A 27,916-nucleotide genomic window follows, 5' to 3' on the forward strand; every position below is an offset into this window, starting at 1 on the left:
GTATTTTATAAGAGTCCAATGCTTTACAGCAGACTTATAGGATAAGCCTTATCATTGGGTTGGATATGATTATAAGTGGGTTTCATAACCAATCTTGAACGCAGGAATTTTCTTCTTTAATAGAGGAATATGTATAAAGAACATGAAAACACTAGGTACTCAAAGAAGAGTTTGAGAAATACAAAGCTTAGATAGGAGAGAGCAAGAGTAAAAAAGATAATTTGCTCAAGACTCTCTTGATCTTTGGCTAAAAATTTTCCTAACTGTGACAAATGCTGTCTGTTTGGGTCCTAATAACAATGTCCAGCTCTGTCATCATTAGGCATTTCACCTTCTACCCAGCATCTGTCCCTGCTATGGTGGGACCTGTTTAACCTAACAGCAAAAAACAAATTATTTCATTTTGGGAATGTAATTACCATTTTGAACAATATTTAGACAAAGCACATGCCCATGGAAATGGTGTCTGCTCGGTCACCACTTGAGTGCCTTCTACACCAAAACAGATAATTAAAAAGCTCACTACTGGGCTCCTTCAATCTCAACTCAATGGATAACTGCATTAATGGAGAACATTTAATTCCAACCCATAATTAAGTTTGGCGGTCTGAAAGTATTCATTTTTTCTTTCAGATTAACCTTTCTTCTTGAACATTTAAAAATCCTTCCAAACCACCTCTTCCAGACTCTACACTGCACATGCATCTATAGTACCTAGTACCTCTCTTCCTACAATAAAATCACTTTAACAAATATAAGACTTATCATAGTCTCATTTCCCCTGGTTGACAGGAATGTTGGTGGACTTTTGGAACCCAAACATATATGAGATATCATCTTACTTACTATGCCCTGCACTTCAAAATGAGTTCTACCATTATGGATGGAATATATCCTTCTATTATGGTACTGATAAAAGTTAATAACTGAACCACCTTTTTGTTACTAAATCCAATATAACTTGTAAAATTAAAATTTTCACCCAGAAATAAATCATCATTATCACAGCATAAACTACTCTTTTGGACTTCTTTTAGACCTCAAATATACCAGGCAGGCACTACTCCATCTGATCCTTACCACAGTCCTTCAGTCTACCACCTGCTGCTGTTCAGTAAGGTACAGCAGATAGCATCATGAGTAATCATTAGATGAAGAAAGAAATGACTCTAACAGAGTTCAAGTGATTTCTTCCAAGATCACGTGAAGTCTTTTAAAATTTTCAAGGCACAGGTTTTTGTCTGTTACTCTGTTGCAGTGCATCACAAACAGTTCACTCAGTAGCCATTAATATGCATGTATGACAGGAAAAAAAATACAACTTGGTAAATGGATCTTCTCAAAATATGGAGGAAAAACTTATTTTATTATTTTGGTATCATATTACCACAGGCAATAGGCTTATTTTTCTATAGAGTTTAGATTTGGACAATAATCCTGCTAAGGAATTATTAAGGGATAAAAATATATAAAATGTGATCCTGCTCCCTAAGAGTTCAGAGGTTAGGTAAGGTGACAAGGCCAGTGCACATAAAACAATAGGTGAACAGTACAAGATTCAGCTCCACAAAGCAGAGGGAAAATCACCTTAGGCCAGCATTTTTAGCTATGTTTCTGATCCTAGGGATGTGAGGTAGATGTTGTGATGGTAACCCAGATACGGCACCTCTTTCAGAACCTCAAAGCACTCATTCTTCCACCTTCAGGGAATTGTGACTAAGATCTCTCAGCTGAGCCTCTCTTGGGGATTACTCTGGCTGAAGAGAATGTCCTCACCCGGAGTCATACCTCCTAACTGGGGACAGTCCAAATCCCATGACTGGCTGATGTTGCAGAGGGAAGGGGTGGGATGGGGGCAGAGGTGGTATAAAGATCTAGGCCCCATGATTCAATTCAGGATAATTATGAAGGTACATTCTAGCTCCAGAACTCCCCCTGGGGTTATTCATTTTAGTAACTACATCTTGATTCAACTTCATCAAGGATTCATGTATTCCTTTGCCCAATCTTGCTACCCTCACATTGCCCCCCCTCCCCACCGCCCAACACCAAACCTAACCTTAGAGTTATTCCTAAGAGCACTATCCAATAAACCTCCTGCACACAAGTCTCCATCTCTGAGTCTCAGGGGAACCCAGCCTGCCTCAGAGTCCCATCCTACTCATCTCCTCCTTCTCACATCTGAATTTCTCCTCTGAGTTCCACCAGAATTAGTTTCACCTACTAAACTCATCCTAGCCCCACCTCTTTATTTTTTTCCTTATACCTTCTCAATTTAGTCCACATATGGAATTGTTCTTTCTGATTCTCTCATTTACCTCCCTGGTTTTATCTTAACAGTATGAATGTTCCTGTCAACATGCCTGTCCCCTTATGGACTACAGGGTTATTTTATCTTATACAGTTACCCAAATAGAGTATACCCAGCAGGCAGGGGCCTCAATGCTCAGGAACAAAGGTGGCACAGGGCAGCTGCTATCTGTTTTCATCAGGATGCTTGGATTAAATCACGTGGCGTTTAAGTCCACTGAATGCTATGGAAGCTGGTCCACAAGGAAATAGATAAATTGGCAAAAAGATTCATAATGTTAAGATAAAGTCAGGGAGGCAAATGTGGGAACCAGAGAGAAACTGAAAAAAGCACCAGATACAAATAGAAAGAGCAGCAGAGGCAGCAAAAGGCCAGGAACAGGGTACGTTCCTCTGATGAGTTTAAATTACTGGTCCAGAATTCTTGGGCTCCACCACCTCTGGTTCAACAAACAATGTCCATGGAAGCAAAGGTCAAGAAATTAAATAGCATATTGCATTGCAAAAATCTGCTCCAAAAAGACTTCTTTTAAGTTCTAAAAAGGAAAGATAACATTTTGATGACTAAGGTGTGCCTGACACAAGTTATGATCTTTTCAATAGGCTCATATGCATGCAAAAACTGGACAGTGAAAAAGGAAGACAGAAGAAGAATTGATGCAGTCAAATTGTTTTGGTGTTGGTGGGGAATACTGAATACACCATGGACTGCCAGATGAACAGATAAATCAGTCTTAGAAGAACTACTACCTGAATGCTCCTAAGAAGTGATGATGGCAAGGCTTCAGCTTCCTTACTTTGGACATGTCATCAGGAAAGACCAATTGCTAGAAAAGAACATCATTTTTGGTACAGTAGAGGATCAGCAAAAATGAGGGAAACTCTCAGTGAGATGGATTGACACAATAGTCACACTGGGCTCAGACATACCAAAGATCATGAACATAGCACAGGACTGGGAAATAATTCATCCTGTTCTACAGAAGGCCATCATGAGTTGGAGCCAATTTTATGGCAACTAACAACAACAACCACCACCTCTAGTACTTGAAATGCCACAGCATGAACAGGGTATTAGGGTACACTATGGATATAAAAAAAAAAAAAATGGATATAGTAGCTGTATGCTTCTGAGTCAGTCCACAAAACTATTTTAAATTGGTGGCCCATATACTTTTTAATTGCACAGGGATTGAATTGCCAAATAGCTTCTCTTTCCACCCCTCCTTCCATACCTGAGTATACACCTCAGTGATGTTCTCCCAGCCTCAAGAAGGAGGTCTGGTAAGAAACCAGGGAAGGAAACAATGATCTTGTTCACTGACATGCTCTGTCCCAGTATCCTCAGCTCAAATCTTTCCCAATGTTTCTTTCTGATAGTGGCATAGCCTCCATATTGTTTCTGTGAAAATAAGGGGACCTAGATTAACTCAGCATGTACTATATGCCAAGTTTTCTACTTCCTATGTGGTTTTAACCACATTTTACATGTAACTAGCTGCCAGCTGACATCCTTTGGGACTGAGCCCATTATCATGTTTTATTAGAAGTCTAATGTTTTTCCCTTACATTTTTGTGACTACTTAGATATGTTCTCATGGTCACCTCTGGTTCTAATTTCCTGTTTCTTCTAAACTCTTATTATCATTCTGGTCTAATTACATGGCTGTTCTCTTCCCTTAACTCCATGCTGACACAGATGTGGAACTCAGCTCCCCAAAACCACTTCAACTAGGCATTTATACTAACAGCAGACTTTGTTGAAGTAAAGAATCAATGCCATTGTATATCACAATGACAAATAATATAAGATCAAATAATAAAAAGCCTGTTTTAAGTCCTTCAACTACTCTAACACTGGTAAATATTCGCCAAGAACTTCAACCTCTTGTCAAGTTTCTCAGCAATTTTAGTCTCAAGTCTCCTGACCTCTCCCTGGTCCTCTATTTTCTATTCCACTCTTAACTTCTCTTATTTTGTTATGTAGAGAATTTTTTTTTTTCCTCTTCTTAGCTCTGGACATAATTTTGTATTCCTAAAGAAGCATTTATTCTGGGTCTTGCACTTTATTACCATAGAAGAATTGTCAGAGCATTTGAAATCCTGATCTTTTCTTTCTTTCTCCCTACAAGTCTCAGCAAGGAGAAGGGGTAGCCCAAAGACTGATTTTCCTACTGGCATAAAGTATGCCCTCTTTGTGAGAAAGAAGAAACAGACTCATTGAGTTTAAAAAGGCATTTTTTTCTTGCCCCAATATTCACAGACAAGGAAATTAATAGAGAAGGCACACACAAAGCTAGAACCAGAACGCTGGGTAGGCCAAATAACAAACCATGTGCTTTCCACCATTCTGCTTTGCCCAGGACAATGGTGACCAGTTGAGTCTTTATTTACTGCTAAATTAAGAAAATGCAGAGGAAAAGAAGGAAAGATGGAAGAGAGGAATTTTCAATGATATTGAAATTGAGTTTGTGGTTGAAATTTTTCTTTCATTTATGTAAAGCTGTTGTTAGGTACTGTCAAGTCTTGTGCCATCTGCATGATCTTTGGAATGTCTGAGCCCATTGTTGCAGCTATTGCATCAATCCATCTCATTAAGGGTGTCACTCTTTTTGCTGACCCTCTACTTTATCAAACATGATGTCCTTTTCTAGCAATTGGTCTTTCCTGATGACATGTCCAGAGTAAGCAAGCTGAAGTCTCACCATCATCACTTCTAAGGAGCATTCCGGTTGTATTTCTTCTGACACTGATTTGTCTGTTCTTCTAGCAGTCCATGGTGTATTCAATATCCTTCGCCAACACCACAATTTGAACGCATCAGTTCTTCTGTTTTCCTTTCTCATTGTCCAGCTTTTGCATGTATATGAGGTTATTGAAAAGACCATGTTTTGGGCCAGGTGCACCCTAGTCTTATGGATTTAGGGGAAAGCAATGTGAAGAGGCAGCAAGTGGGGTTGAGTGCTTGTTATTAATTTGCTCCTCAATGCAAAGGGGATTTGGGGGAATATAGTCTAGGGGCAATTGGGGGAAAACAGTTGCTCTGACAGTGCGAATATTTATTTATGGTGCGCCATTTGCAAAGCAGCTTTCCAGCCAAGATGATAAGCAGGTATCTATAAATTCATATTCATCAAATTTATTCTTTGCTTCCCTGAACTAGAAGAACAGAAATAAAACTAGAAGAAAAACAGAACTAGAAGAAAAATAAATACCAATGCAACAATGAACTGTGTTGCATTGATATTTATTTTCCCCATTTGTATGTGGATTTTCCAAAAAACCTTCTTGGGGACTTCTCACTAGCATTAAAAATATATATATACATATATACACACACACGTATGTGTATGTGTATGTACTTGTATTTATATTTGTATTTACTGGCTGACATGGTCTTTCTTTTCTACTAATTTTAACAAAATCAGAAGTTCAATGAGTTTAGAACTTACAAAATAATACACTGGTCTAATGATTTTAATTATAAAAGTTATTCTGGAAATACATATTTTCATACCTCAATAACCTACAAGTGCATTATCCCTAAAATTATAATGTTTCCTAAAACCAACTTTATGTTGTCCTCTCCACCCACCCCAAGGAACATAGCAATATTCCTGAACCAGAGGCAATAAAGTCCTGACTTGACCTGACCTGTACACACATAAACGTGTGTGGGACTGTAATTTGCAATGAAAGCACAGGCATAGTTAAGTGTGTCCTTGCTAAGCTCCCTACTGACACAGAAGAGCACATACTATTCTTTAGCTGTGAGAGATGAACAAATACATTAAGACCTATATTGGTGAGTAGCAGTACCAGGTTTTATTTAGTACCATCAAGAGTAAGCGTGAAAGCCTGTAACGGCTTCAGCAGAATTTAGTGATCTCTGGAATAGCCTAACTCTGCATTTTTTAAATACAGAAACAACAGTTTATTTCAAGCAATTCGTTTTTCCCAAAACTGTGTTCTATGACTGTCTTCTACTTAGCAAATATACTGTTCTTCTACAGTAAATCCTTCTGGGTTTTATTTCTATAGAAGCAAGCTAAGTGATTATTATATTTCCATTGTTACCATTTAGATCCAGTCAAAAGAAATGGAGACTTTTTTTTTTATAAAACATACATTCCTCCATGAGGCAGAAACATGAAAAATATCTCCTGTAAGCTATGTGGTAATAATAACTTGCTATTTTAACCTGGAGATGCCATCTGCATTTCATAATGTAATTTCCCAGCTCTGAAGGGACAATGATGAAATGATCTGACCTTTACATATTACTGTTTGATTTCTCTCAGTATTCACTGGGAAAATAAGACAAGCTAAATATACCTGAGGCTTCTCTGTCTTTCTCAACCCAAAAATGGGTCATCTAATTAGCCTCCCTATTCACCCCCCAAAAAGCATTTGGCACACTTCTCTGCCCCCCCACCTTGTTGTTGATTGGTGGCCCCATCAGAGAATTCTAGGGTGGAGAACAGACCTTTCTTTCCACTGACAGGAAATACTGTGAACTGAAGTATAATAACGGATTTTAGATTTTCTGAGTCTTCATCTTGGTCTCAAACAAACAAATTATCCTTGCAAGTAAACCTGACAAGAAAAACGTTGTGTTGTCTGATTTATGGACACTGACGTGGATGTCAATGGAGGTAAAAACAAGAACCCAGGCTCCCACCAAACAGGTGTCTTATCTTTCCTCTGGGAAGAGTTATTTTTTAAGGATTGGATCATGAACAGATTACGAGGAGAGCCTCTGTACAGGAAGTAATCCTGCTGAACTCGAGTCCCCTTGCTTATGCTTATTCGGAGGGCTAAAAGTCAGAGCTCCAATCCTTTTGGGTGGGATTCTGCCTGACCCTTCATTTAAAAAAATTAAAAGATCTGTTTGCTTTTTTTAAGTGTAACAGATACATATTAACAAAGCATTTGTCATTTCAACATTCTTCACATGTACAATTTAATGACATCAACTTATGTTCATCACGTTGGTCAACTATCACCCTTATTTTTTCCATCACCCTTAAAAAAAACTCAGTGTCCCCTATGGAAATAGTACAATTTATACTAGCGTGAAATCAAAATGGAAAGAAATGATCATTGGATAAAATGAGGTTTGTTAGACATCTGGCTCTGGTGTCAGACAGGTCTGAGATCTAGACCTAGCTCCATTACAAATCAGCCTTTCTGGACTCAGTTCCTTATCTGTGAAATAGATATATTAAAAGTTCCTATCACAGGAGATTCTTGTGAAAACTGGTAAAAGAAAAAGTTCTTATCCTGGTACATAATACATGGTAAACACCATATTTTAACAACCATTTTCATTCTTAATGTTAAGATTTATCTTTTTTCTTGATCTAAACACTGAAGTATACCTATCAGTGCAGTGGAATTTGTTTTCAAGAAGTTCTCATTACAGAAGACCCTTGGCATTTGAGGATTTGAGGTCCCCTGTGTGTCCTAGTCATTAATTACTCTGAAGGTTGGTGACATGGCAACTTTTCTGAGATTACGTTGGAGTAGTGTGTATCATAAGGTTAATATACATTAGTTGTTCCAGAAACAGCCATTGAATTAATGACTGAGGCCAACCACGTGCCCTGTCACTGCCTCTGAGTATGGTTGTGGTTGAAGGTAGTAAGTAACCCAGTTGAGTTTATATATATATACAAAAAAAAAAAAAAAGCATTGCCATCAAGTCAATTCCAACTCATAGCAACCCTATATGACAGAGGAGAAATGCCCATAGCGTTTCCAAGGAGCTGCTGGTGGATTCAAACTGCCAACTTTTTGGTAAGTAGCTGTAGCTCTTATCCACTGTGCCACCAGGGCTCCTATAAGGGCCCTATGTAGGCTGCTAACCTAAAGGTCAGTGATTTGAACCCACTAGTGGCAGTCTGCTTCTGCACATTACTGCCTTGGAAACCCTATGAGGCAGTTCTACTCTGTCCTCTAGGGTCACTATGTACTCAATGGCAACAGGTTTATATGTAGAGAGACCCTCACTGAGATGGATTGAAACAGTGGCTGCCACAATGGGCTCAAACATACCTACTACTTTAAGGATGGTGCAGGACCAGGTAACATTTTGTTCCATTATACATAACAACAATCTACATAGAGAGAGCTCTGGTGACATAAAGGGTTAAGTGCTCAGCTGCTAACCAAAGGTTGGCAGTTAGAACCTACTCAGGGGCTCCTCAGGAAAAAGATCTGGTGATCTGCTTCAGTGGAAGGTTATAATCAAGAAAACCCTATAGGGCAGTTCTTCTCACGTGGCGTTGCTATGAGTCAGAATCTGTTCACCAGCACCTGACAACAACAATAAACACACATTTTTTTTTTTTTTTTTTTTTTTGAGATCTTGCAATGGATCTTTTGTAAATACCAAGTAAAGAATCTTAGAAGTGCAAATACCTAAACCGGGAAGGGTCTTAGAGAAATCTTCTTTCTAGTGTCACCTTCTCACCTCAGGACATAAAAGCCATCTAAGCCAACTAGGATAGATATTAATTATCTTTTCTTGTTCATAAGCTTTCTAAGGACAGGCACTTCACAACTATCCTTTGTAGTTCCTTTCAGTAATTTCTCACTCATTACAATCAAGATGTTCTTCCTATGTCCAATCTCAACTTTGCTTCCTTTTCCATATTAAGTTTCCTCCAATCAACTAGAAAGAGTTCTCTCAGAAGAGAGGTCAAATCCATTGTCTTTCACTATGTTGTATAAGCAACTAACACAGTCCCTTAAGTGATACCATGGACTTAATAGCTCTGTTGTGATACAAATCAGTGAATAGATCAAATATTTTAATAAAACTGCAGACATTAATCAAGCCACTCCTTAACTTTTACAAAATTTGACTCTAGACTAACTGATGCCAATTCCTAAAGCATTTCCTCCTAGGTACCATTTTGCTAAACATTAACCATATTTCCTAGTCTTTTAAACCGTTCTATGTTTAAATATTATTAGAAATGATGATGCTTTGTGATCTAATTCATTTAGTGACCAAAATACCCCACCAAACCAAAAACCAAACCCTTTGCCATCGAGTCGATTCTGACTCATAGCGACCCTATAGGACAGAGTAGAACAGCCCCATAGAGTTTCCAAGGAGCACCTGGTGGATTCGAACAGCTTACCTTTTGGTTTGCAGCCGTAGCACTTAATTATTATGGCACCAAAGTTTCCAAACATAGACACTAAAACCTGTCCACCTGGGTACAAATCACAGGTCTACCATTTACTAGTTGTATAGTCTTAGGCAAGTTACTTAACTTTTCTATGCCTCAATTTCCTGATCTGTAAAATAGGGAAAACAATAATACATATTTTATATAAATACTTTATGGATTACATGAGTTAATGTTTGTAAAGTATTTAGAATGGCATCTGCTTTATAGATGTTCTCAATAAATATTGATGATAATTACCAATACTCCAGGGATGGGGAGGGAAAATCACTAATTAGATAGTAGACAAGTGTTAACTTTGGTAAAAGGAAAGACAACACACAATATAGAAAATATGAGAGAAGTCAGCACAACTTGATCAACGCAAAGTCATAGAAGCTTCCTAGACACATCCAAATACCTTGAGGAACTGAGTTGTTGGGGCTGAGGGCTGGAGACCATTGCCTCAGGGACATCTAGGTCAATTGGCATAATGGTTCATAAAGAAAATATTCTACATCCTACTGTGGTGAGCAGCTTCTGGGGTCTTAAAAGTTTACGAGTGGCGTTCTAAGATACACCTATTGGTCCCATCCCATTTGGAGAAAAGGAGAGTTAAAAAAAAAAAAAAAAGATACAAAGAAAATATTAGTCCAAAGGACTAATGGGCCACATGAACCACAGCCTCCAGTAGCCTGAGCCCAGAAGAACTAGATGGTGCCCAGCTACCAACACCAACCACTCTAAGAATAAGGGGTCCCAGACAGAGTAGGAAAAAAATGTAGAACAAAATTCAAATTCACAAAAAAAGGCCAGACTTACTGGTCTGACAGAGACTGGAGGAACCCCCAATACTATGGCCCCCTGACACCCTGCTAACTGAGAAGTGAAGCCACTCCCGAAGTCCACTTTTCAGCCAAAGATTAGACAGGCCTATAAAACAAGCAATAACACACGTGAGGAATGTGCTTCTTAGTTCGATCAAGTATACGAGACCAAATGGGCAACACCTACCCAAAAGCAAAGGTGAGAAGGCAGGAAGGGACAGGAAAACTAGATGGAAAGGGAGAGTTCTGACACATTGCAGGGACTGCAACCAATGTCACAAAACAATTTGTGTATAATTTTTTTACTGTGTTTTTGGTGAAATTTCCAGCACAAATTATGTGTATATATTTTTGAATGAAAAACTAATTTGTGCTGTAAACTTTCACTAAAGCACAATATTTTTTTTTTTTTTAAGTCATGAAACTGTAATAAATGACTTGTCTTTGAATACTCTTGGTAATCTTAACTCTACAGACTTGTTAGTACTACTTCCCCAGCTTAGAGTATCCATCACTTCCCTGTCCTCCAATCTAGGTTATTATTCTCCTGCACAAGTAGCCTGGTTATACTTTTCTCTCCTGGGGTCTTCATGTAATGAGATGTGATTTTATCTTTAGGCCATTTTTTGGTGCCATTGATGGTCAATTATGACCTATTAGCTTATACAGCCAGTTATCTTTCCATAACTTGCCTTCTCAGTGAAGTTCTTGTCTGTTCCTTGAAGAAATAAAGTAAATTTTATAATTTTCCATAACTTTTCACAGTTCCTAGCAAGTTTGTTTGCTCTTATGAAGCTCTGGGTAAACAGAAGTGAGCTGATAGATTATGTGTTTATTTGTTTGATTACTTACAAACTTTAGTATAAAAACTCTTATTAGGTTATCTCACACACTCTGCCTAATTCTACTACTTCTATTTACATGTAAAGCAGTCAAAACAGTGTCTGGTATGTTGTAAGTGCTCAATAACTGTGCTGATGATCATGACGATGATGATGAAGAAGAAAATGATGATGGTGATGGTGACAATGATGTTTAAAAGTAACTGATTTTTTTTTCCAAATACGAAGAGACCAGTACTGTGATAAAGGCTTTATACACATTAACTCATTTAACCTTCAATGGCCTAAGAAGAAGTATCATTTATCTCCATTTTAAAGATAAAGAAATTGAGGCTTTGAAAGGCACTTAAATGGAGTGTTCATAAATCCTGGTTTGTTGAGGACAGTATCAGTTTACACTTTTCCGTAAGTAATTATTAATAGTGTCTCCTTTCACTCTCAGAAGTGTAGATCTGGACAATAAATTATATGATCATTCTAGAATTAATTAACATGCCCAAGATAACATATCCTGTTAGTGGAGGGGCTGTAATTAAAAACTAGGCTCAGGTCATAGAAAGCCACATATTCCATTTCTTCCCATACACGAGGGAGGTAACACAAAATATGAACTTTAGATGGGTATAGCAGGACCACACAGAGATTGAAACTTTAAGTTTGAGAGGTAATACGGTCCAGCTCCTTCTCAGAGTGAGAACCAAGAGAAAATTATCAGGAGGAAGATGGGGAAAATTCCATTTTTTCCCATCACTTCTCACAGAACAGTTTCACAATTAGAAGTACTAGGAATTTTAACTAAAAAATTTAACCACATGATGAAAATCCCAACATCAAACAAAAATGTTGTTATATTTGATTATGCATAAATGTGAATTAATGTTACCTCTGTTGTCCTGGCATTAAAGAAAGAGAAATTCATTATAAGCCTGGGAGATAATACCAAAACATATATAAAAATACCAGCACTTAACACATATATAGTATTTTACAGCTTCTACATCCCATATTCACGAGCATATATTTGTATATGATTTATCTCTTTTGATTCTCACAGCTCCTTGAAATAGGTAAAGCAGGAATTATTATTCCCATAGTATGTGGAACAGAGAATCAAGGAGATTATGTAAGTCATGAGATTTATACTTGAGAGCATAAATTAGGAGACAGCATGATCTGACATTTTGAAGTGGTTTAACACCGTTCAAATATATCTTGAGGGGAATGTACTTGAGAAAAAAAATTATAAAAACTAGATTGGTGAGTAACCGGACTTAAAAAATTGCCAGTGTGCATTGCCCACGGGACACTGACTTTATCTACGAGATTCATCAAGTTATTAAATCTGAAAAGCACTATTAACATATTGACCAGACAACGATTAGTCAGCATGAATGCTACACCTCCTGAGAACACAGTTGAGTTTGCTGACTTCACATCTGGGGCTATAACATACTGGGCATTCTTGTCAGATTGAGCAAAAGGCTTTTCAAGTGCAGAGGATCAATGCGGGCAACACGAATGCTGTCTCAGCACACCCCAGCCACTCTTTCTAGCCTTTTGATATCAGCTCCTAAACTCAGAAAACTCCTGGTTCTGGGAAAAGTATGAAACAACTCCAGCATCCCATCTCTCCTCAAGCCCCTTTCAAATTGCTGTCCTATAAGCAAACCTGCGCTTTTATTCAACCATTCATTCACACTCTGGTATAAAGACAGGAATTGAAAACTAGCATTATTATTGCCTCCCCATGGTTATTTGCATTTTCACAGGAATCAAATCTGAAGATTATAAATTATAATGATGACATTCAGGTTGGTGGCTTCCCAGTTAGTGTGAAATCATCTTCTGTGGGTGCTCCTTAGCTACTGTATCAACCATCAACCAAAAACCAGATGCCAACAAAAAAAGTCAACTCCAACTCACGGCAGCGCCACACATGTCAAAAGAGAACTGTGCTCCACGGGATTTTCAATGGCTAATTCTTCGGAAGTAGCTCGTCAGGCCTTCTTCTGAGGCATCTCTGGGGAGACTCAACTTCCAACCTTTCGGCTATCAGCCAAGTGCGTTAACCATCTGCACCACCCAACAGAGTCCCATATTTTGATTCAAAACTAAGCTCTACTCACTAAGACTGTATAGGATAAATGTATTGAACAAGGATAAAGGCAACTACTTTGAGTTTTGACTCAACGTATCTCTCGGTTTTGCAGAACCAAAGGTATAAATTCTTTAAAATATAGAAAAGCTCGACGGTGACTAGGCAAAGACATAATTCATCAAGATATGCTTATGTTTTAAAATGAGACTAAATGGATACACCTGCTCAGGGGCAGGGACAAGAAGGCAGAAGGGGACAGGAAAGCTGGTAATGGGGAACTGAAGGTCGAGGGGGTGAGAGTGTTGACATGTCGTTGGGTTGGCAACCAAAGTCACAAAACAATATGTGTATTAATTGTTTAATGAGAAACCAATTTGCTCTGTACACCTTCACCTAAAGTGCAGTAAAAAAGAAAGAAAAAAGATATAAACCCAAAAAAACCCAGTGCCGTCGAGTCAATTCCGACTAAAAAAGATATGCTTATGTTTTATAACAGTGATTTTGAACACAATAAGACAGGTGTCATCCTGTAATATTCTGAAAGTTATTCCCTTCCACCATTTCAGAGAACCAAGCTATGAAATCCTCTTCAAACTTCCTGATAACATAGCATGTAGGACTGTCTCCCAAAATGGTGTTTACACAGGCCTAGGAGATGGACCCCACCAAGGCATGAACCTGTGTTCCAGTTCTGAGAATACACGCTAGTCTCCACATTTGTCATCCTGTCCTCTTCCTTCCATTCCCGGCTTCACAACTTCTAACAATCAGTTCTCGCCACATTAAGACAGAAGCTTTCAATTAACCAACATTAATTTTTGTAGTGAATATTCTTTCTTCTCATCAGCTTCAATTCAGCTGGCAGTTTGAATCAGAATTTTTTTGTTCCCCCAATTTTTTTTTTTTTTGGATGTGCTTAAGAATGTGTATGTGGGGGCAGGGCAGTGGTTGTATCAGTAGAAAGAATCTTTTTACTACCATTTAATGTGGTAGTTGATTTACTTTACTGGTTACGACAAATTACTGCATGGATGTGGAGGTTTTAGACAAAAGTTGACATTTTAAAGCAAACATACCATGTGGCTGCAAGGATACAGTTACAGCAAAAACAGCTTTCTTGATAGATAGATAGAAACATAGATACATACATACATACATATATAACCAAAAAAATAAAAGACCAAACCTACTGCCATCAAGTCAATTCCAACTCATAGCGACCCTACAGGACAGAGTAGAACTGCCCCATAGGGTTTCCAAGAGCAGCTGGTAGATTTGAACTGCTGACCTTTTTAGTTAGCAGCCAAATGCTTAACCACTGCTCCACCAGGGCAATGCATAGATATACAAAAATTCTTCTCATTAGTTGCCATCAAGCCAATTCAGACTCACTGCAACCCTTTGTGTGCAGAGTTTAAGTGCTCCATAGGGTGTTTAAGGTTGTGACCTTTTAGAAGCAGATTGCCAGGCATCCCTGGGTATGTTCAAACTTCCAACCTCTGAGCTAGTGGTCGAGCACTTAACAGTTTGTGCCACCCAGGGACTCCTTATATATAAATGCATATTAAATATATATGCATTTCTGGATCAAATTTTTTTACTTTATATTTTCATATTTGATAAATTTCCTTGGTTATCTTTTTAAAAAATATAATATATCTCCTTAAAAAACCTCCCCAAATGGGTTGAGGATCCACTTTCCATATGTTGTCTTCTGTTTAATTTTCCTTTTTTAACACAAATGGGTTTTTTTTTTGTTATTGTTGTAAAAATATAGATAACACTACATTTTCCAAATCAACATTTTTCACAGGTACAATTCAGTGACACTAATTATATCAGTCATGGTATGTACCATCACCAGTATCTGTTGTCAAATTTGCAACTGTCATCAACAGAAACTCAATGATCTTCCGTCTTTTGAAATGCCATTCACTTTGTAGTCATCAATCAAGTTATTTCTTAACAATTTCTTAAATGTTTCTAGAAATACTGATAGGCCAGTGCCAGTAAGTCCATGACATTTTGATAAAATGAAGCAGCGATTACTTTTTAAAGCTGATGAAAAGTTTTATTTATATATGTATATGTGTGTGTCTTATATATATGTATATATACATGCATATGTATATGCTTTGATATTTGTCATGAGGTGCTTTTGTGTCTACGAAACTGCCTGTGCCATGTGATGAAGCTGTTTCCATGGAAACAGCTCCTGATTCATGATCAGCATAAAAGAAAATTACAGATGAAGGTGTAAGTAGACCTGGTGGAGAAACTATTAATTTCTGAATTAAAAAAAATTTCAGTGCCATTATTAACACTGTTTTATGTCTAGAAAAGTTCTTTTATAATCCTAATAAATGTTATCACTATTAAATCCCTATAATATGCTAGGAGCTACATAAAGAACATAAAGAACACAATCCTAAACTTCTTGGAGCTTACAGAGTAGAGGGGAAAAGACAAGGTTTGTAAGAACCTTATACAGGTTGATTATTACATTATATTGCATCTTTTGTCTTTTAAGACTCTTTGATTTTCTTATATGCCTCATTCACTATTTCTCCAGCAGAATTCTCCCTAGTGTGGCTAAGAAAAATCTCCACAGAAGAAATGTGATTTCCTGTGTGTTTTGAAGTAGATATAGACACGTTTAGGTGGGAGAGGGGTTGAAGGTGGTAGGAGATAAAAACAAAGGGCTCTGACATGAGAAAATGTTTTAGGCACAGGTAGGATTTCAAATGAATGTCATTGAACTGTCTCCATGAAAACCACAAAGCTGTTTCTCTTGACTAGAGAATTGTGTATCATTACCTTGAAAATAATAAACCTGATGAAAAAAAATCTGCCTCATGAGTCATAGAGGGTTAAAGTAGGCAGAGACCCTAAGCTCTCATCAAATCTACTCCCTCGCTTTCAGGAAGGATCCTCAGTAAAACCTCTTATTCAAGAAGGATTCACTCCTGGCAAGTTCCCTAAGTAACCCATTTAGGAACAAGAGCAAGGCATTGAACTTACAACTCAATTGTTGTACCTGAGAGATCTTAACCCACACTCTTTTTCAGTAGAAATAGGGATAGTACAGTTGATTGCTAACACTTACCTAAGAGCCCTCTTCTATTTGAATGTATTTCTGTAGCTGCTTCTCTGTCTTCTTCCTCTAAACTACATAATACAATTGAACTGAGCTTCAGGATGTACCAAGGAAGTTTACCTTCACTTTTGCTTAAACAGACACCCTATTTCCAGGAGACTATCTCATAGGGGAGAGGGCTCTGTGGAATTTTTGTTTAAAATCATCCCTACACAGGCCATTCAAATATTTCAGACCTTCTGCAAAGCTCCTGGGAGTCGCTTTTTAATTTCCTGGCAAGTATGCTTCATTTCTCAGGGCATGCCGCCAGTATCACCCGCACTGTCTGTTATCCCTGGTCTCATTTCATCACCAAATATACTTTCTACAAGAACTCACACTGATTTCATGCAATTACACATGGAAACACAACGTTCCAGAAGGACTCTGAATCACTTTGGGAACGCAGTGGAAGAGAGAGCAGATGCTGTGCAAATGGGTTCCCCACACATCTTTTTTTCCACCTATATGGTGTTTTAAAACCAAAACAGAATATAATGATCCCACCTATGGGGAATATTTAAAGCATATTCAAAATCCTATCAGGGTCTAGGCCCTCCTAGATAAAGCACAATGTTTCTAGGGTAATCAAAGTGGACTTCATTCTATTCTCCATCTTTGGCCAACACCTTTTCTCCACATCTCTGAGGGACCCATTTCAGCCTCCTTATTTATGGACCTTAGGATTTCTGCCTGTACACTTTTCTTAGCTGTGAACAGAATTAGGAAATTCACCAAGGAACTAATCCTTTTCAGGAAAGTTCCAATCTCTAATATTCTACCTCAGTGCTCCCACAAGTTCATTATTACAACATGCGCTAATTCTTTGCGTTCTGAAAATATGTCCACTTCGGCAGTGAATGAGATGGTGTGCTGCTGCTTCTTCTGGGTTCCCTCCTTGGGTTGATGGTGCCACATGTGCCAATTACTCAACATGGGACCTCAGAGGACACCCTAGGCTCCTTTTCCCTCCCACTTCTATCATCCAAGCAGTCACTAAATCCCACTACTTTGCCTCTGCTTCAACATATTTTCCTCACCTTCCATTCCTACTGCCACTGTCCTACTTTAGGCATTTATATTCTCTTATCTGTACCTTGAAACACCCTCTAAACCTCCTAACTGGGAAGACTGCCCTCAGTTTTAGCCTTCGCTGCTTGATACTTTACATAGCTACCAAAATGATCTATCTGAAATGCAAAACAGCACCTGCGGAAACCTTTAGCAAGTTATCTGTAGTCCAGGATTAAGATAAATTTCCTTAGCATGCATATTCCAGCATCATTTCTCTCTACATATTTGACTGTCTTTTTAAAGTAAGACATATATACATTTCTTATAAAAATACCAAGCAGTTCAATAGATCATATAAAGAACAGCAGGTGTCCCTCCCCTTCACAATCCTAGTCCTTGTTTCACTTCCAAGAGACAACCAGTGTTACTTCCAGAAATGGCCAAGGCATATACAAGCACATATATTTTTATAGAGAGGCTTTTTTTTTACACAAATGCAAACATTCAATGACAATCGTTTTGCACCTTGTTTTTAGCATCTTTGGTATCTCTTAATGATCCTTCCTGGGTCCTTTAAGTTCTCACAATAGTGAATTACCTATAGTTCCCAGAATAGTCCATGTGGTTTTCAGGGCACACCTGTCTATGCTTATGCCCTTCCTTTTACTTGGAAGCTCCTTCTTCCCATTTGAGTCCTATACACAGGGTTAACTACTATTCCTCTTTAAAATTCATCTCAGGCATTAACCCTTCACCATTCCTTAAGGACCACTCCTTTTCGCTCCCATAGGACCCTGTACATGCATGTCTCTGTCACAGTACCTACCACATTGTTTTAAAGTACCTACTTATGTATACACTCTCCTCTACACTGTAAAACTTTTGAAGGCATGGAATGTGTTTAGTTATATTTCCCTACCGCCCAGTTCAGGAAAACATGAGAAAGACTAAGTGTTCGATCCATATGTGTTGAACCAAAGCAACCCAAGACCAAGATACCTATGGATGTTCCAAAGTCTTCCAAAGGAAAATTTTTTCATTCAAGATTAAAGATTTAAAATAAATTTTCTATGAAAGACTGTAAGCTCCACAAGGACAGAAGCCACGTTTGTTTTATTTCCTAGAGTACTTGAATGACTTCTCTTAGAAAACACCCTTCAATCTTAAATTCATAATGTGTTAATTAAAAGGTTGTATTGCAGGGACGAGTGGAGGACAGGGATCATTAGGCACTTAGTGGATGGGTAGCAGGAAAACAATGAAGATTTTGAGGACTCTAAAAGGGGGTAATTGTGCTCACTGAAGAAAAACCATGCACCTTTCACTCTTTTTCTTGTGGCCAGCCTCTTCTCTAAACTATCATTGCTGATATAAATTAATTGTAAATCCTTCCTTGAGCATTTCTGCCAAGTGCTGAGCAATAGATTGTCAAGTGCTACTGACTATTAACTTCCTTCCCTTTCAACAGATAGCAGAGGAGAGACTTCATGAAATGTATAGGCTGAAAACAAAAAGTATTCTGCAATATAGTAATTCAATCCTGGTGTTATGAATAATAGGACTCCTTCAAAGTAAATAAAGTACTCTCATAATTTTTGGGACAACTATGTACTAACCTTTCATCAGCTATAAGCATTACCCGCTTCATCTTTCTTTTATCTTCAAGTATAAGGATGTCATTTAAACCCCATTACTAGAAACTCAAATCACTTGGAAACATTCAATACCATTCATTTGTCTTATGAAATGTTTTGCTTTCTTTAATAATGCAATATTTCAAAAAGCCACTCTTTTGGGGCTGCCAAGAAAAGAATATAAAAAAAACTTAACTGATACTGATATTCTGCTGAGACCAACATCTTACTTTTATCCTATGTTCCCAGACCACTTTATGGAAAGATGTCAAGCAGGTTGGGTAAACTCTTTGGGACTCCCAGATGTTGAAAATATAGTTTCTGTTTCACCTCAAGTGTTGAAAAATCTATTAGTTTGGCAGTAGTGAAGCAATGTTCCCAGTTTGAATACAATGGAAAAGATCAGATACGAATACTTCCAGTTTGGTCTTGGCTCCAAAGTTCAATACAATATAAACCAGGCATCGGTCAAGTGTGATTTTGAAGACCATTGATCCAACTCCTTATGTTCCTTGTTGCTGTTTTTGGGAATGTGTTTAAAGAGGAAAAAGATGGGTGTCAATGCCATGCCAATTAAAATGATTATTCAAGAGGCTCCAGATTGTGCACAATCATTACTACAATGATCCCAGTAGACTACCCTAGCTTGCACTCGAGTGGGGACTCAATAAAATGCTTGTTGATTGACATGTCTAATAGGGACAATAAGATGAGCAGGAGAGGAAGATTCTTGATTTTGACAGTCTATAATCTTTAAAAATCAAAGCTTAAATCATGGAATATTTGAACTGGAATGGTGTTCAGCAATCACATATTCGCCTTCACTTTATAGGAGAAACCTGAGTATCAGAGAAGTCATATTACTTGCTCAAGGTCCCAAATCTAAACACTAGGAATATTTTTTTTAACTAGTCTAGTGGTTAGGATCATAAGGTTTTCACTGGCCAATTTTTTTTTAAGTAGATAGCCAGGCCTTTCTTCCTAGTCTGTCTTAGTCTGGAAGATCTGCTGAAACCTGTCCACCAGGGGTGACTCTGCTGGTATTTGAAATACCTGTGGCATAGCTTCCAGCATCATAGCAACACACAAGCCACCACAGTATGAAAAACTGTCAGACATAAAGAAAACAAAAATCCTCATAACTGGACCAATGAGCAACATCATAATAAACAGAGAAAAGGCTGAAGTTGTCGAGGATTTCATTTTACTTGGATCCACAACCAAAGCTCATGGAAGCAGCAGTCAAGAAATCAAACAAGGTATTGCATTGGGCAAATCAGCTGCAAAAGACCTCTTTAAAGTGTTAAAAAGTAACAATGTTACTTTGAGGACTAAGGTGCACCTGACCCAAGCCATGGTATTTTCACTCACTTTATATGCATTTGAAAGCTGGATAATGAATAAGGAAGATCAGAGAAGAACTGATGTCTTTGAATTAAGATGTTGGCAAAGAATATTGAATATACCATCAACTGCCAGAAGAACAATCTGTCTTGGAAGGAGTATAGCCAGCATGCTCCTTAGAAGGGAGGATGGTGAGACTTCGTCTCATGTACTTCAGACATGATATAAGGAGGGACCAGTCCCTGGAAAAGGACATCATGTTTGGTAATGTACAAAGCCAGAGAAAAAGAGTAAGACCCTCAAGGAGATGGATCGACACAGTGGCTGCAACAATGGGCTCAAACATAGCAACGATTGTGAGGATGGTGCCGGCTTGGGCAGTGTTTCATTCTGTTGTACACAGGGTCACTATGAGTCAGAACTGACTCAACAGCAACTATCAACAAAAGTGGTTAGGAATCAAAGCCTGGAGTCAGGCTGCTTGATTTCAAATCCTCGCTCAGCCATTAGTAGATGTATAGCTTCTGAGCCAGTTATCTAACCTCTTTCAACCTTAGTTCTCCCTCTATCAACCTTGGTTTTTCCATCTGTGATGGGGGGCTAAAAATTGCATAGTCTTCAATCAAGGATTAGATGAGTTACTGTTATAAATCACTTGGTAACCATACATCAAACATAAGAAGTATTTGATAAAAAATATTACTTATTTTTATTGTATTATACACTTTAGTATCCAGCCTGGCCCTGTAATCCTAAGAAGATAGCCTTTCAAATGTAAATTCAAACTTTTTAAAAAATGGATAGGCTTGCTTCCTCATGGCTTAGGGTATAAAAAGATCTTTATGTTATTTCCAAACAAAAAGGCAAAGGGAAGATTTTTCTCTATTTGCCACTTTAGATGGTGTAATACTGTAACCCAGAACCCAAAAGACAGACCTGTGTGCTTACTCATATAGGAGAAAAATGTATTGGTATCTTTACTCAACTACTGATATCTGTTCTGCCTTTAAACTGTACTGACCTATTTGCTCTGTTTCCAAAGAAAATTCTATTATTACCTCAGAGAATTTACTGACAGCAGCAGTAGTATGTTTAGGCTATTTTACAAAGCTATTGCTAGCTCCTCAGTGGGGGAAAAACATTGTGCAGTGTTCTCTATTCTGAAGAAGAAAAGTCATTGGTGTTCCGTAAACCAGCAGGAGAGTACTGTTGGAGTTGCTGTGCTTGGTAATATTTCCATAGGCACCATTTAAGGTTGACTGCTTTGTAAGTATCAATACAGTTAGGAGGACTGCTTATTAGTTTGTCAAGCTCCAGCATTCAGGTGCTTGTCTTTATATTATTGCTTATTATCAATTACTGAGCTAATTTTCTCTCTTGAGCACAGTTACCTGTTGAATAACTGGAAATCAACTGGAAAGTTAATTTCGAATCTTGAAATGATAACTTTCCTACATAAATTTAAGAGAGAAAAAAAGTGCATTTCTTTATAAAGCTAGATCTTAGAATAATATGCTCTACAAGCTTAATACTCAGTGTAGTTGAAACACCAGCCCTAGTGGCACGATGGTTAAGCACTCAGCTGCTACCTCAAGGGTTGGCAGTTTGAATCCACCTAGCCGCTCCATTGGCAAAGACTTGGAGATCTGCTCCTGTAAAGATTACAGCCTAGAACACCCTATGAGGCAGTTCTACTCTGTCACATAGTCAGTATGAGTCAAAAATCAACTTGATGTCACCTAACAACAATAGCAGGAGCTTGTTAGAAATGCAGAATGTCAGACCCCACCCCAGACTTCTGATTCAGAATCTGCATCTTAACAAGATCCCAAGGTGATTCAGGTGCATAGCAAAGTCTGCGAAGCACTGACCTAGAGAAATGGTGGGAAATTCTGGCAGGTGGTTACTGTTCTGAGTTGCCAAGGCGATAGCAATTAGACTTACCTGGGGTGCACGTGCGTACCAGAAATCTCCTGAATATTTTCTTCTAGGTATTATTGATAATATTAACTCATTTTAGGTTTTTTGGGGGGATTGTTTTTGTTGTTAATTGTAATGTCTATGAGAGCATTTACTGCGCATCCATTCTTGCACGAAGAAGGAAAGAAACAATGAATCAGTGATAGCTTTCTATTGTTGAGCAGGGCTTGGATTGAGTCCTACTTTGAGTCAGGACTTGATAAATGTAAAGTCTTTTGGGGGTGGAGGCTTGGACCATTGTATCATTAAAATAGAAACAGAGAGCTGTGTCATTGGTATTACATGATGATCAGATGATCAGGAGCCAACTTCTTAATAAGAACAGACAGCCTGTCATTGGAATCTTAAATAGAAGAGTTCAAGCACTTGTTCAACCCATTGCCATGGAGTTGGTTCCGACTCACAGCGACCGTATAGGACAGAGTAGGAATGCCCCATAGAGTTTCCAAGGCTGTAAATCTTTACAGAAGCCATCTACCACATCTTTCTCCTGTAGAGCCTTCAGTTAGGAGCCAAGTGCAGTAACCACTGCATCACCATGGCTCCCTAACCACTTGTTTTCAGGTAGTTAATATATTTCCTCAATCTACTACTGAAAGAGAAGATTTGCTGACTACCATCTATGTTCCACTGGACTTACAGTAGCAGATGTTAGTGGTCACTTTAAGACCAATTTCTGGGGGCTTGGCTGCTAATCAAAAAGGCCAGCGGTTGGAATCCACCAACTGCTCCTTGGAAACCCTATGGGGCAGTTCTACTCTGTCCTGTACGGTCACTATGAGTAGGAATTGATTCAATGGCAACTAGTTTTTGTTTCTTTTTTATTATGATTCTTATTATTATTATCTCCTTTGGCTCCAGCTGCCCCTGTTCATCTTTAGTCAATCTACTTGGTTTTTACTTTTTGAAGATGTGTGTGTGTGTGTGTGTGTGTGTGTGCGCGCGTGTGTGTTAAGTATATGGCTTGGAAAAAAAATGGGTAAAAGAGAATGTTTGATGGGATTAATATCAAATAAATAGAAAATCAGTTTTTTAAAGAAGATGACTATTTAGAAAATAATAACAATATGTAGCTGCTATCATATGTATAATGTATCCCATGATACCAAAAGAAAAACCCTTCCTAATGTAATGAATATTAGTGCTTGAAAAGTCTTGCTCCCAGATATATATATTTTTGCATAAGAATTTTTCTTCAGAGTTTTTGCATTCACTGCTCAGAATCAATAATTCCTGATTGCAGTGTATTGTCACTATAAAGACTCTTTTTATTTCCCCCCTCTTAACTGCAGAAAAACATTTGATGTCCTGAAGGACATGAACCAGAAAACACTCTTGATGTCATGTTAATCTTCAAAACAGACCAATCTGGAATTATATTTTACTTAGGATAGCACAGGAAAACAAATATTAACAGAACGTAGTTCTCAAGCCTATTAATTTAATGTTCAATCCTCATTTCAAATTCCCCAGCCACAGAATTAATGAAAATGGCAATAATTTTTAAAAAAAAATGCATGAATGAGCAATGTTTTAGTAATGAATTTAGTCTGTTAGTCTGAATTTTCTTAAAATCTACATTTATTATATTCTTTTTTCATTTTTATTTTTTGTTCATTTTGGTGAAAATTAGCTATTAAATAATCCCAGAAATTACTGTCTATCAGAGCACTGAAACATGATTAATATAAAAAGCATTATATAAGTCTTATTTCCCACAGACTTTTCAACCCCACTTACATTATCCAGAAATGAAAGCACATTACAATTTTCACTTACTCAGAGACTAATCATCCAGGTTGTGTTTACACAGACTCCTGGATCTTAATCTCCTCTGTTTCCATTTTTCTTAAATTTATTTCCAATCTATTTATTTCAATGCTTTGTCATAGATGAGAGAAGATAAAATAAATGTTGGTATTAGTAGCTCTCATTAAAAGGAGACACAAGGCAGAATAAGTAAATCAAGGTTTATTATTTTTCAGTTTTCAATGGTTTCCATTTTTCCATCACGTCTACTTAACATCATTGTGGAAACCTGGTGGGTATTTTAGGAGAATATATTTTTCAAAGTTTTTTTGTTGGATGATTTTTTTTTAATTAAGTGTATATACGCATGATGCAGTGAGTAAACACTGTACTACTCAAGCAGTATTGGGTGTCTCCACAGGTACTACAATCAAATTCAATTCTTTTTTCTGAGTTACATATGAATTCAGTTGAGTAACTGGTTATATAGCATTCGTTGTTCTAGTTATCAGCAACTTCCCCATTCGGTTTAGTTTAAAAAAAGAACTGAAAGGGGTGTATGTAAATACAGCCAACAGAATTATATGTTTGTAAGAATTCAGAAAAACAGGATACCTATACAGCAGACTAGAACACTGACAAAGGCTCACTTTGCCTTCTGAGCTTTTGAATCTCCTCCTGTTTTTAAAATTATCTATGTGGGTGCCTACAAAGTGCCAAAATAAATTGCTGGAAAGGAAAATAGTACCATTTATCTACATGAAACAAACAACTAGTTAAGCTAATTCATCATCTAATTTGTGCAGTTGTAATGTCAGGGGTGGGCACGATCTGTACAAGTGCTAGTGGTATTACATTCCCCAGAGTATTCGTAAATAGTGTGTTTTGGTTTGCTTCATAGGTTTTTTTTGTTGTTGTTTATTAACATGTATGTGTGAACAGTATATAAAAATTCAGTCTGTTAAAAATTCTTGCCCAGTCAGAAGATATCCCCTGTGCATTAATTTTTTGTTTTGTTTTGTTTCTTTTTCTAATACAATAATCAGAGATATTATTTTAAAATAGTATTTTAAATAAGCTAATTAAAGCAGGGGGCAGTTAGAACCACAAAATACACAAATGTAATAGTCACGATTTTTATTCTAATCCTAGCCAACAGGTTATAAACATATTTTTCCCTGACGTAACATTAAAAAAAAAAAAAAAAAAACTCTTACACCATAGCGTGTTAAAACAAAACCAAAAAAATAGGAATGAGATGAAAAGACAATTCAACAGCCTTGGTAGTTACAGACTGATAAAATCCCAAAAGGTTTTCATCTTTAAATTATTCAGGATGTCTGAATTTCTGCTGCCACAATATTTTTTCCTCAAGTGGAATAAAAATGGCCTTTTTGCGCACACAGATCTAGCCGTTCCCCGGATGGTTGGTTCTAGAAGCAACAGGCTTTTTCCCCTCTAAGAAGCAACAGTTAGGAACTCCAACAACTGGAAAACTGCTACCCACGCTGGTTACAAACAGCCAACAGAGTCCCAGCTATGATTTCAATCCATTTTGCAACAGCTTCAGAAAAGGGGGAGGAAACAAAAAAAAGAATGTTGACCCCTTTGAAATGAAAGGATTGCGCTGTTACTATCGCCCCCTGCCCCCTCTCACCGTCCCTGTAATCTTCAGGCTTTTTCCGCATGCTTAGGTTTCTGGAGCAGAGAAAAGCAATAACCCGACCTATTATGTTTCAACTTGCAAATGCAGCGAGACAAATCCATCGACCCCCACAGGGAACAATACAAGTCTCGCCCAAAGCAGGCTTGAGCACTTTTCATATTACCAAGTATGGACTGTCTCAGGCTGTTACTCCTGCCACAACGGTGTGCTCAAGTCTGGAAACAGCGAGGGGACAATCTCTGAAACCCGGACTGTCTGCTTGGTGGCGGGGCCCCGTGGGGCCACGGGCTGCGGGGGCCGTGCCTGCGGAGGCGGCGGCAGCGGACCACCGTCCGGGGACCCCATTGCAGGCCGCCCTGTCGCCGGCAGATGGTGCCCTTCTCCTCTGAACACAAAAGGAAACCCGGCTAAAGTACCGCTCAGTCTCCTCCCCACCCGATCTGCCAGCGCGACAGTCACGGTCCTTCCCAAAATAGTGCGGAGCACGTTTCCTCCGGAACACCGCAGTGGCCCGTGTGTGTTGAAAATACAAAGCAGGGGGGCGACGGCTGTGTGTGCCGGAGTGGGGATCGCGCGCGAAGTGGCACCCCGGGGCCGGGGGCGAGGTGACCGCCAAGGAAACGCAGAGGGCATGGGGACCGGTCCATTTCGCATCTGCGTAAGCCCGGCCGCCGGGCCCAGAGCGAGGCCACTCACCATGTTCACTTCCGAGACCATGTCTATACTGGCGACATCGATCCGCATCCCGACGTCCACCGGGGGCCCTGCCGGGGAGGTTGAAGCATGATATGGACATATTCTCAGAGTGGCGGTGGGCTTGGGGAGGGGCAGGGGGCTTCCCTGCGCTCGCACCATTCCGTACCCACCCCCACCTCCGTACGGGGGACTGCCTGGGGAAACAGGTGTAGGCACACGAGTGATGCAGTGACTGTGCAGAGGGTGTGTCGGGCCGGGGAAGGTCGGCTCTGCCTGGGCTTCATCCACCTGCGGGTGGGGACCCGGGGTGCGTGTGTGTGTGCGTGTGTGTGTGTGTGTCCAGGTGAAGTACACGTTTACAAAAATGACATGTTTTCTTTTTTTTTTTTCACATTTATCTTTGACAGAAAAGGAGAACTAGAGATGGGTTACAGGTTGAACAAAGATGAAGCATTACCTCCAAAGTCCGGCCGCAAGCGAATGTCATATCCTTTGAGCAATCTGTCCACTGTCTCTTTCACGTATGACATGTTGCTGGGCTCATTGGCGCTGAAGGGAAGAAGTAGGGACTGGATTCAGAATTAGCACAAACTGCTAGCAGACATAAAAACAGACAGGCACACCTACCCCCAAAAGACAAGATACATGATCTAGCAGGCATGTAAAAAGAAAAACACCAACGGAAAAAAAAAAAAAAAAAGATATTTAACAACAGCAGCTCACCTGTGTGCACAACAGACCATGGCAATCATCACAGGGAAAGAGAGAAGCCCCAAACTCTCTCGGTTTTGTACTGTCCACATTACTAACTCTGATTAAAAGAATTGCCTTTTCTGCGAAGATTCAAGGAATGCAACTTAGTCGGCGGCAGGGCAGTAATTCCCCGAATGGACCTGCGCATGCGCAGGGAGTGATCACTACCAAAAGACACCTTGTGCCTTACAAACAATATTCCTAGTGGAACAGGCAACAGATTTCAATCCCTTTAAAGTTCCTGTTTGGCGTGCTCCGCGTCCTCCAGGCGATTGGAGACAACCTGCTGTTTCTATGCATGGGACCCTACGTGCATGTGTAGACGGAGCTTCCTTAGGGTATTGGAGGTTGCTGTGTTCATTTCCTTTCTGCCCTCAACCTGATTTTTTGTTTGTTTTTGTTGTTGTTTGTTTGTTTTTTGTAAAAAACAAAAACGAAAAAAACCTCGGTTCCTAAGGATCTGGCAGAGGCTGCCTGTGATTGGCATCTTTCGTTGACAGTCACGGTGGTCCTAGAATAGGGAGGCTGGAGGCGGGCGGTTCTCTGGTTGCCTGTTGGGGGGAGGGGAGTGGAGGGGGACTAGCGAGAGCCAGAGAAGAAAACAGGAAGGGGCAGAGGAAACTCAGGACGTATTTAGGAACTCCAAGAATCAGGTCCAGGTAGGAGATGTCAAGGACATCTGGCTT

The 27,916-nt window shown here is 38.9% G+C and overlaps 1 protein-coding gene across 1 annotated transcript in view; it reads right to left on the reverse strand.

Moving 5' to 3' along the window:
* Positions 1 to 27,590, reverse strand: part of GABRB1 (gamma-aminobutyric acid type A receptor subunit beta1) — a 508,700-nt gene extending 481,110 nt beyond the window's left edge. Inside the window, exons 1-3 of the mRNA XM_064285862.1 lie at positions 27,201 to 27,590; positions 26,935 to 27,026; positions 26,478 to 26,545 (exon numbers count right to left, since the gene is read on the reverse strand). Coding sequence (XP_064141932.1) covers positions 26,478 to 26,545; positions 26,935 to 27,026; positions 27,201 to 27,280 — 240 coding nt within the window. The 5' untranslated portion in view covers positions 27,281 to 27,590. The remainder of the gene's footprint in view (positions 1 to 26,477; positions 26,546 to 26,934; positions 27,027 to 27,200) is intronic.
* Positions 27,591 to 27,916: the final 326 nt, after the last annotated feature.

The sequence above is a fragment of the Loxodonta africana genome, chromosome 5 (assembly GCF_030014295.1).
Source record: "Loxodonta africana isolate mLoxAfr1 chromosome 5, mLoxAfr1.hap2, whole genome shotgun sequence".
Lineage (NCBI taxonomy): Eukaryota > Metazoa > Chordata > Mammalia > Proboscidea > Elephantidae > Loxodonta > Loxodonta africana.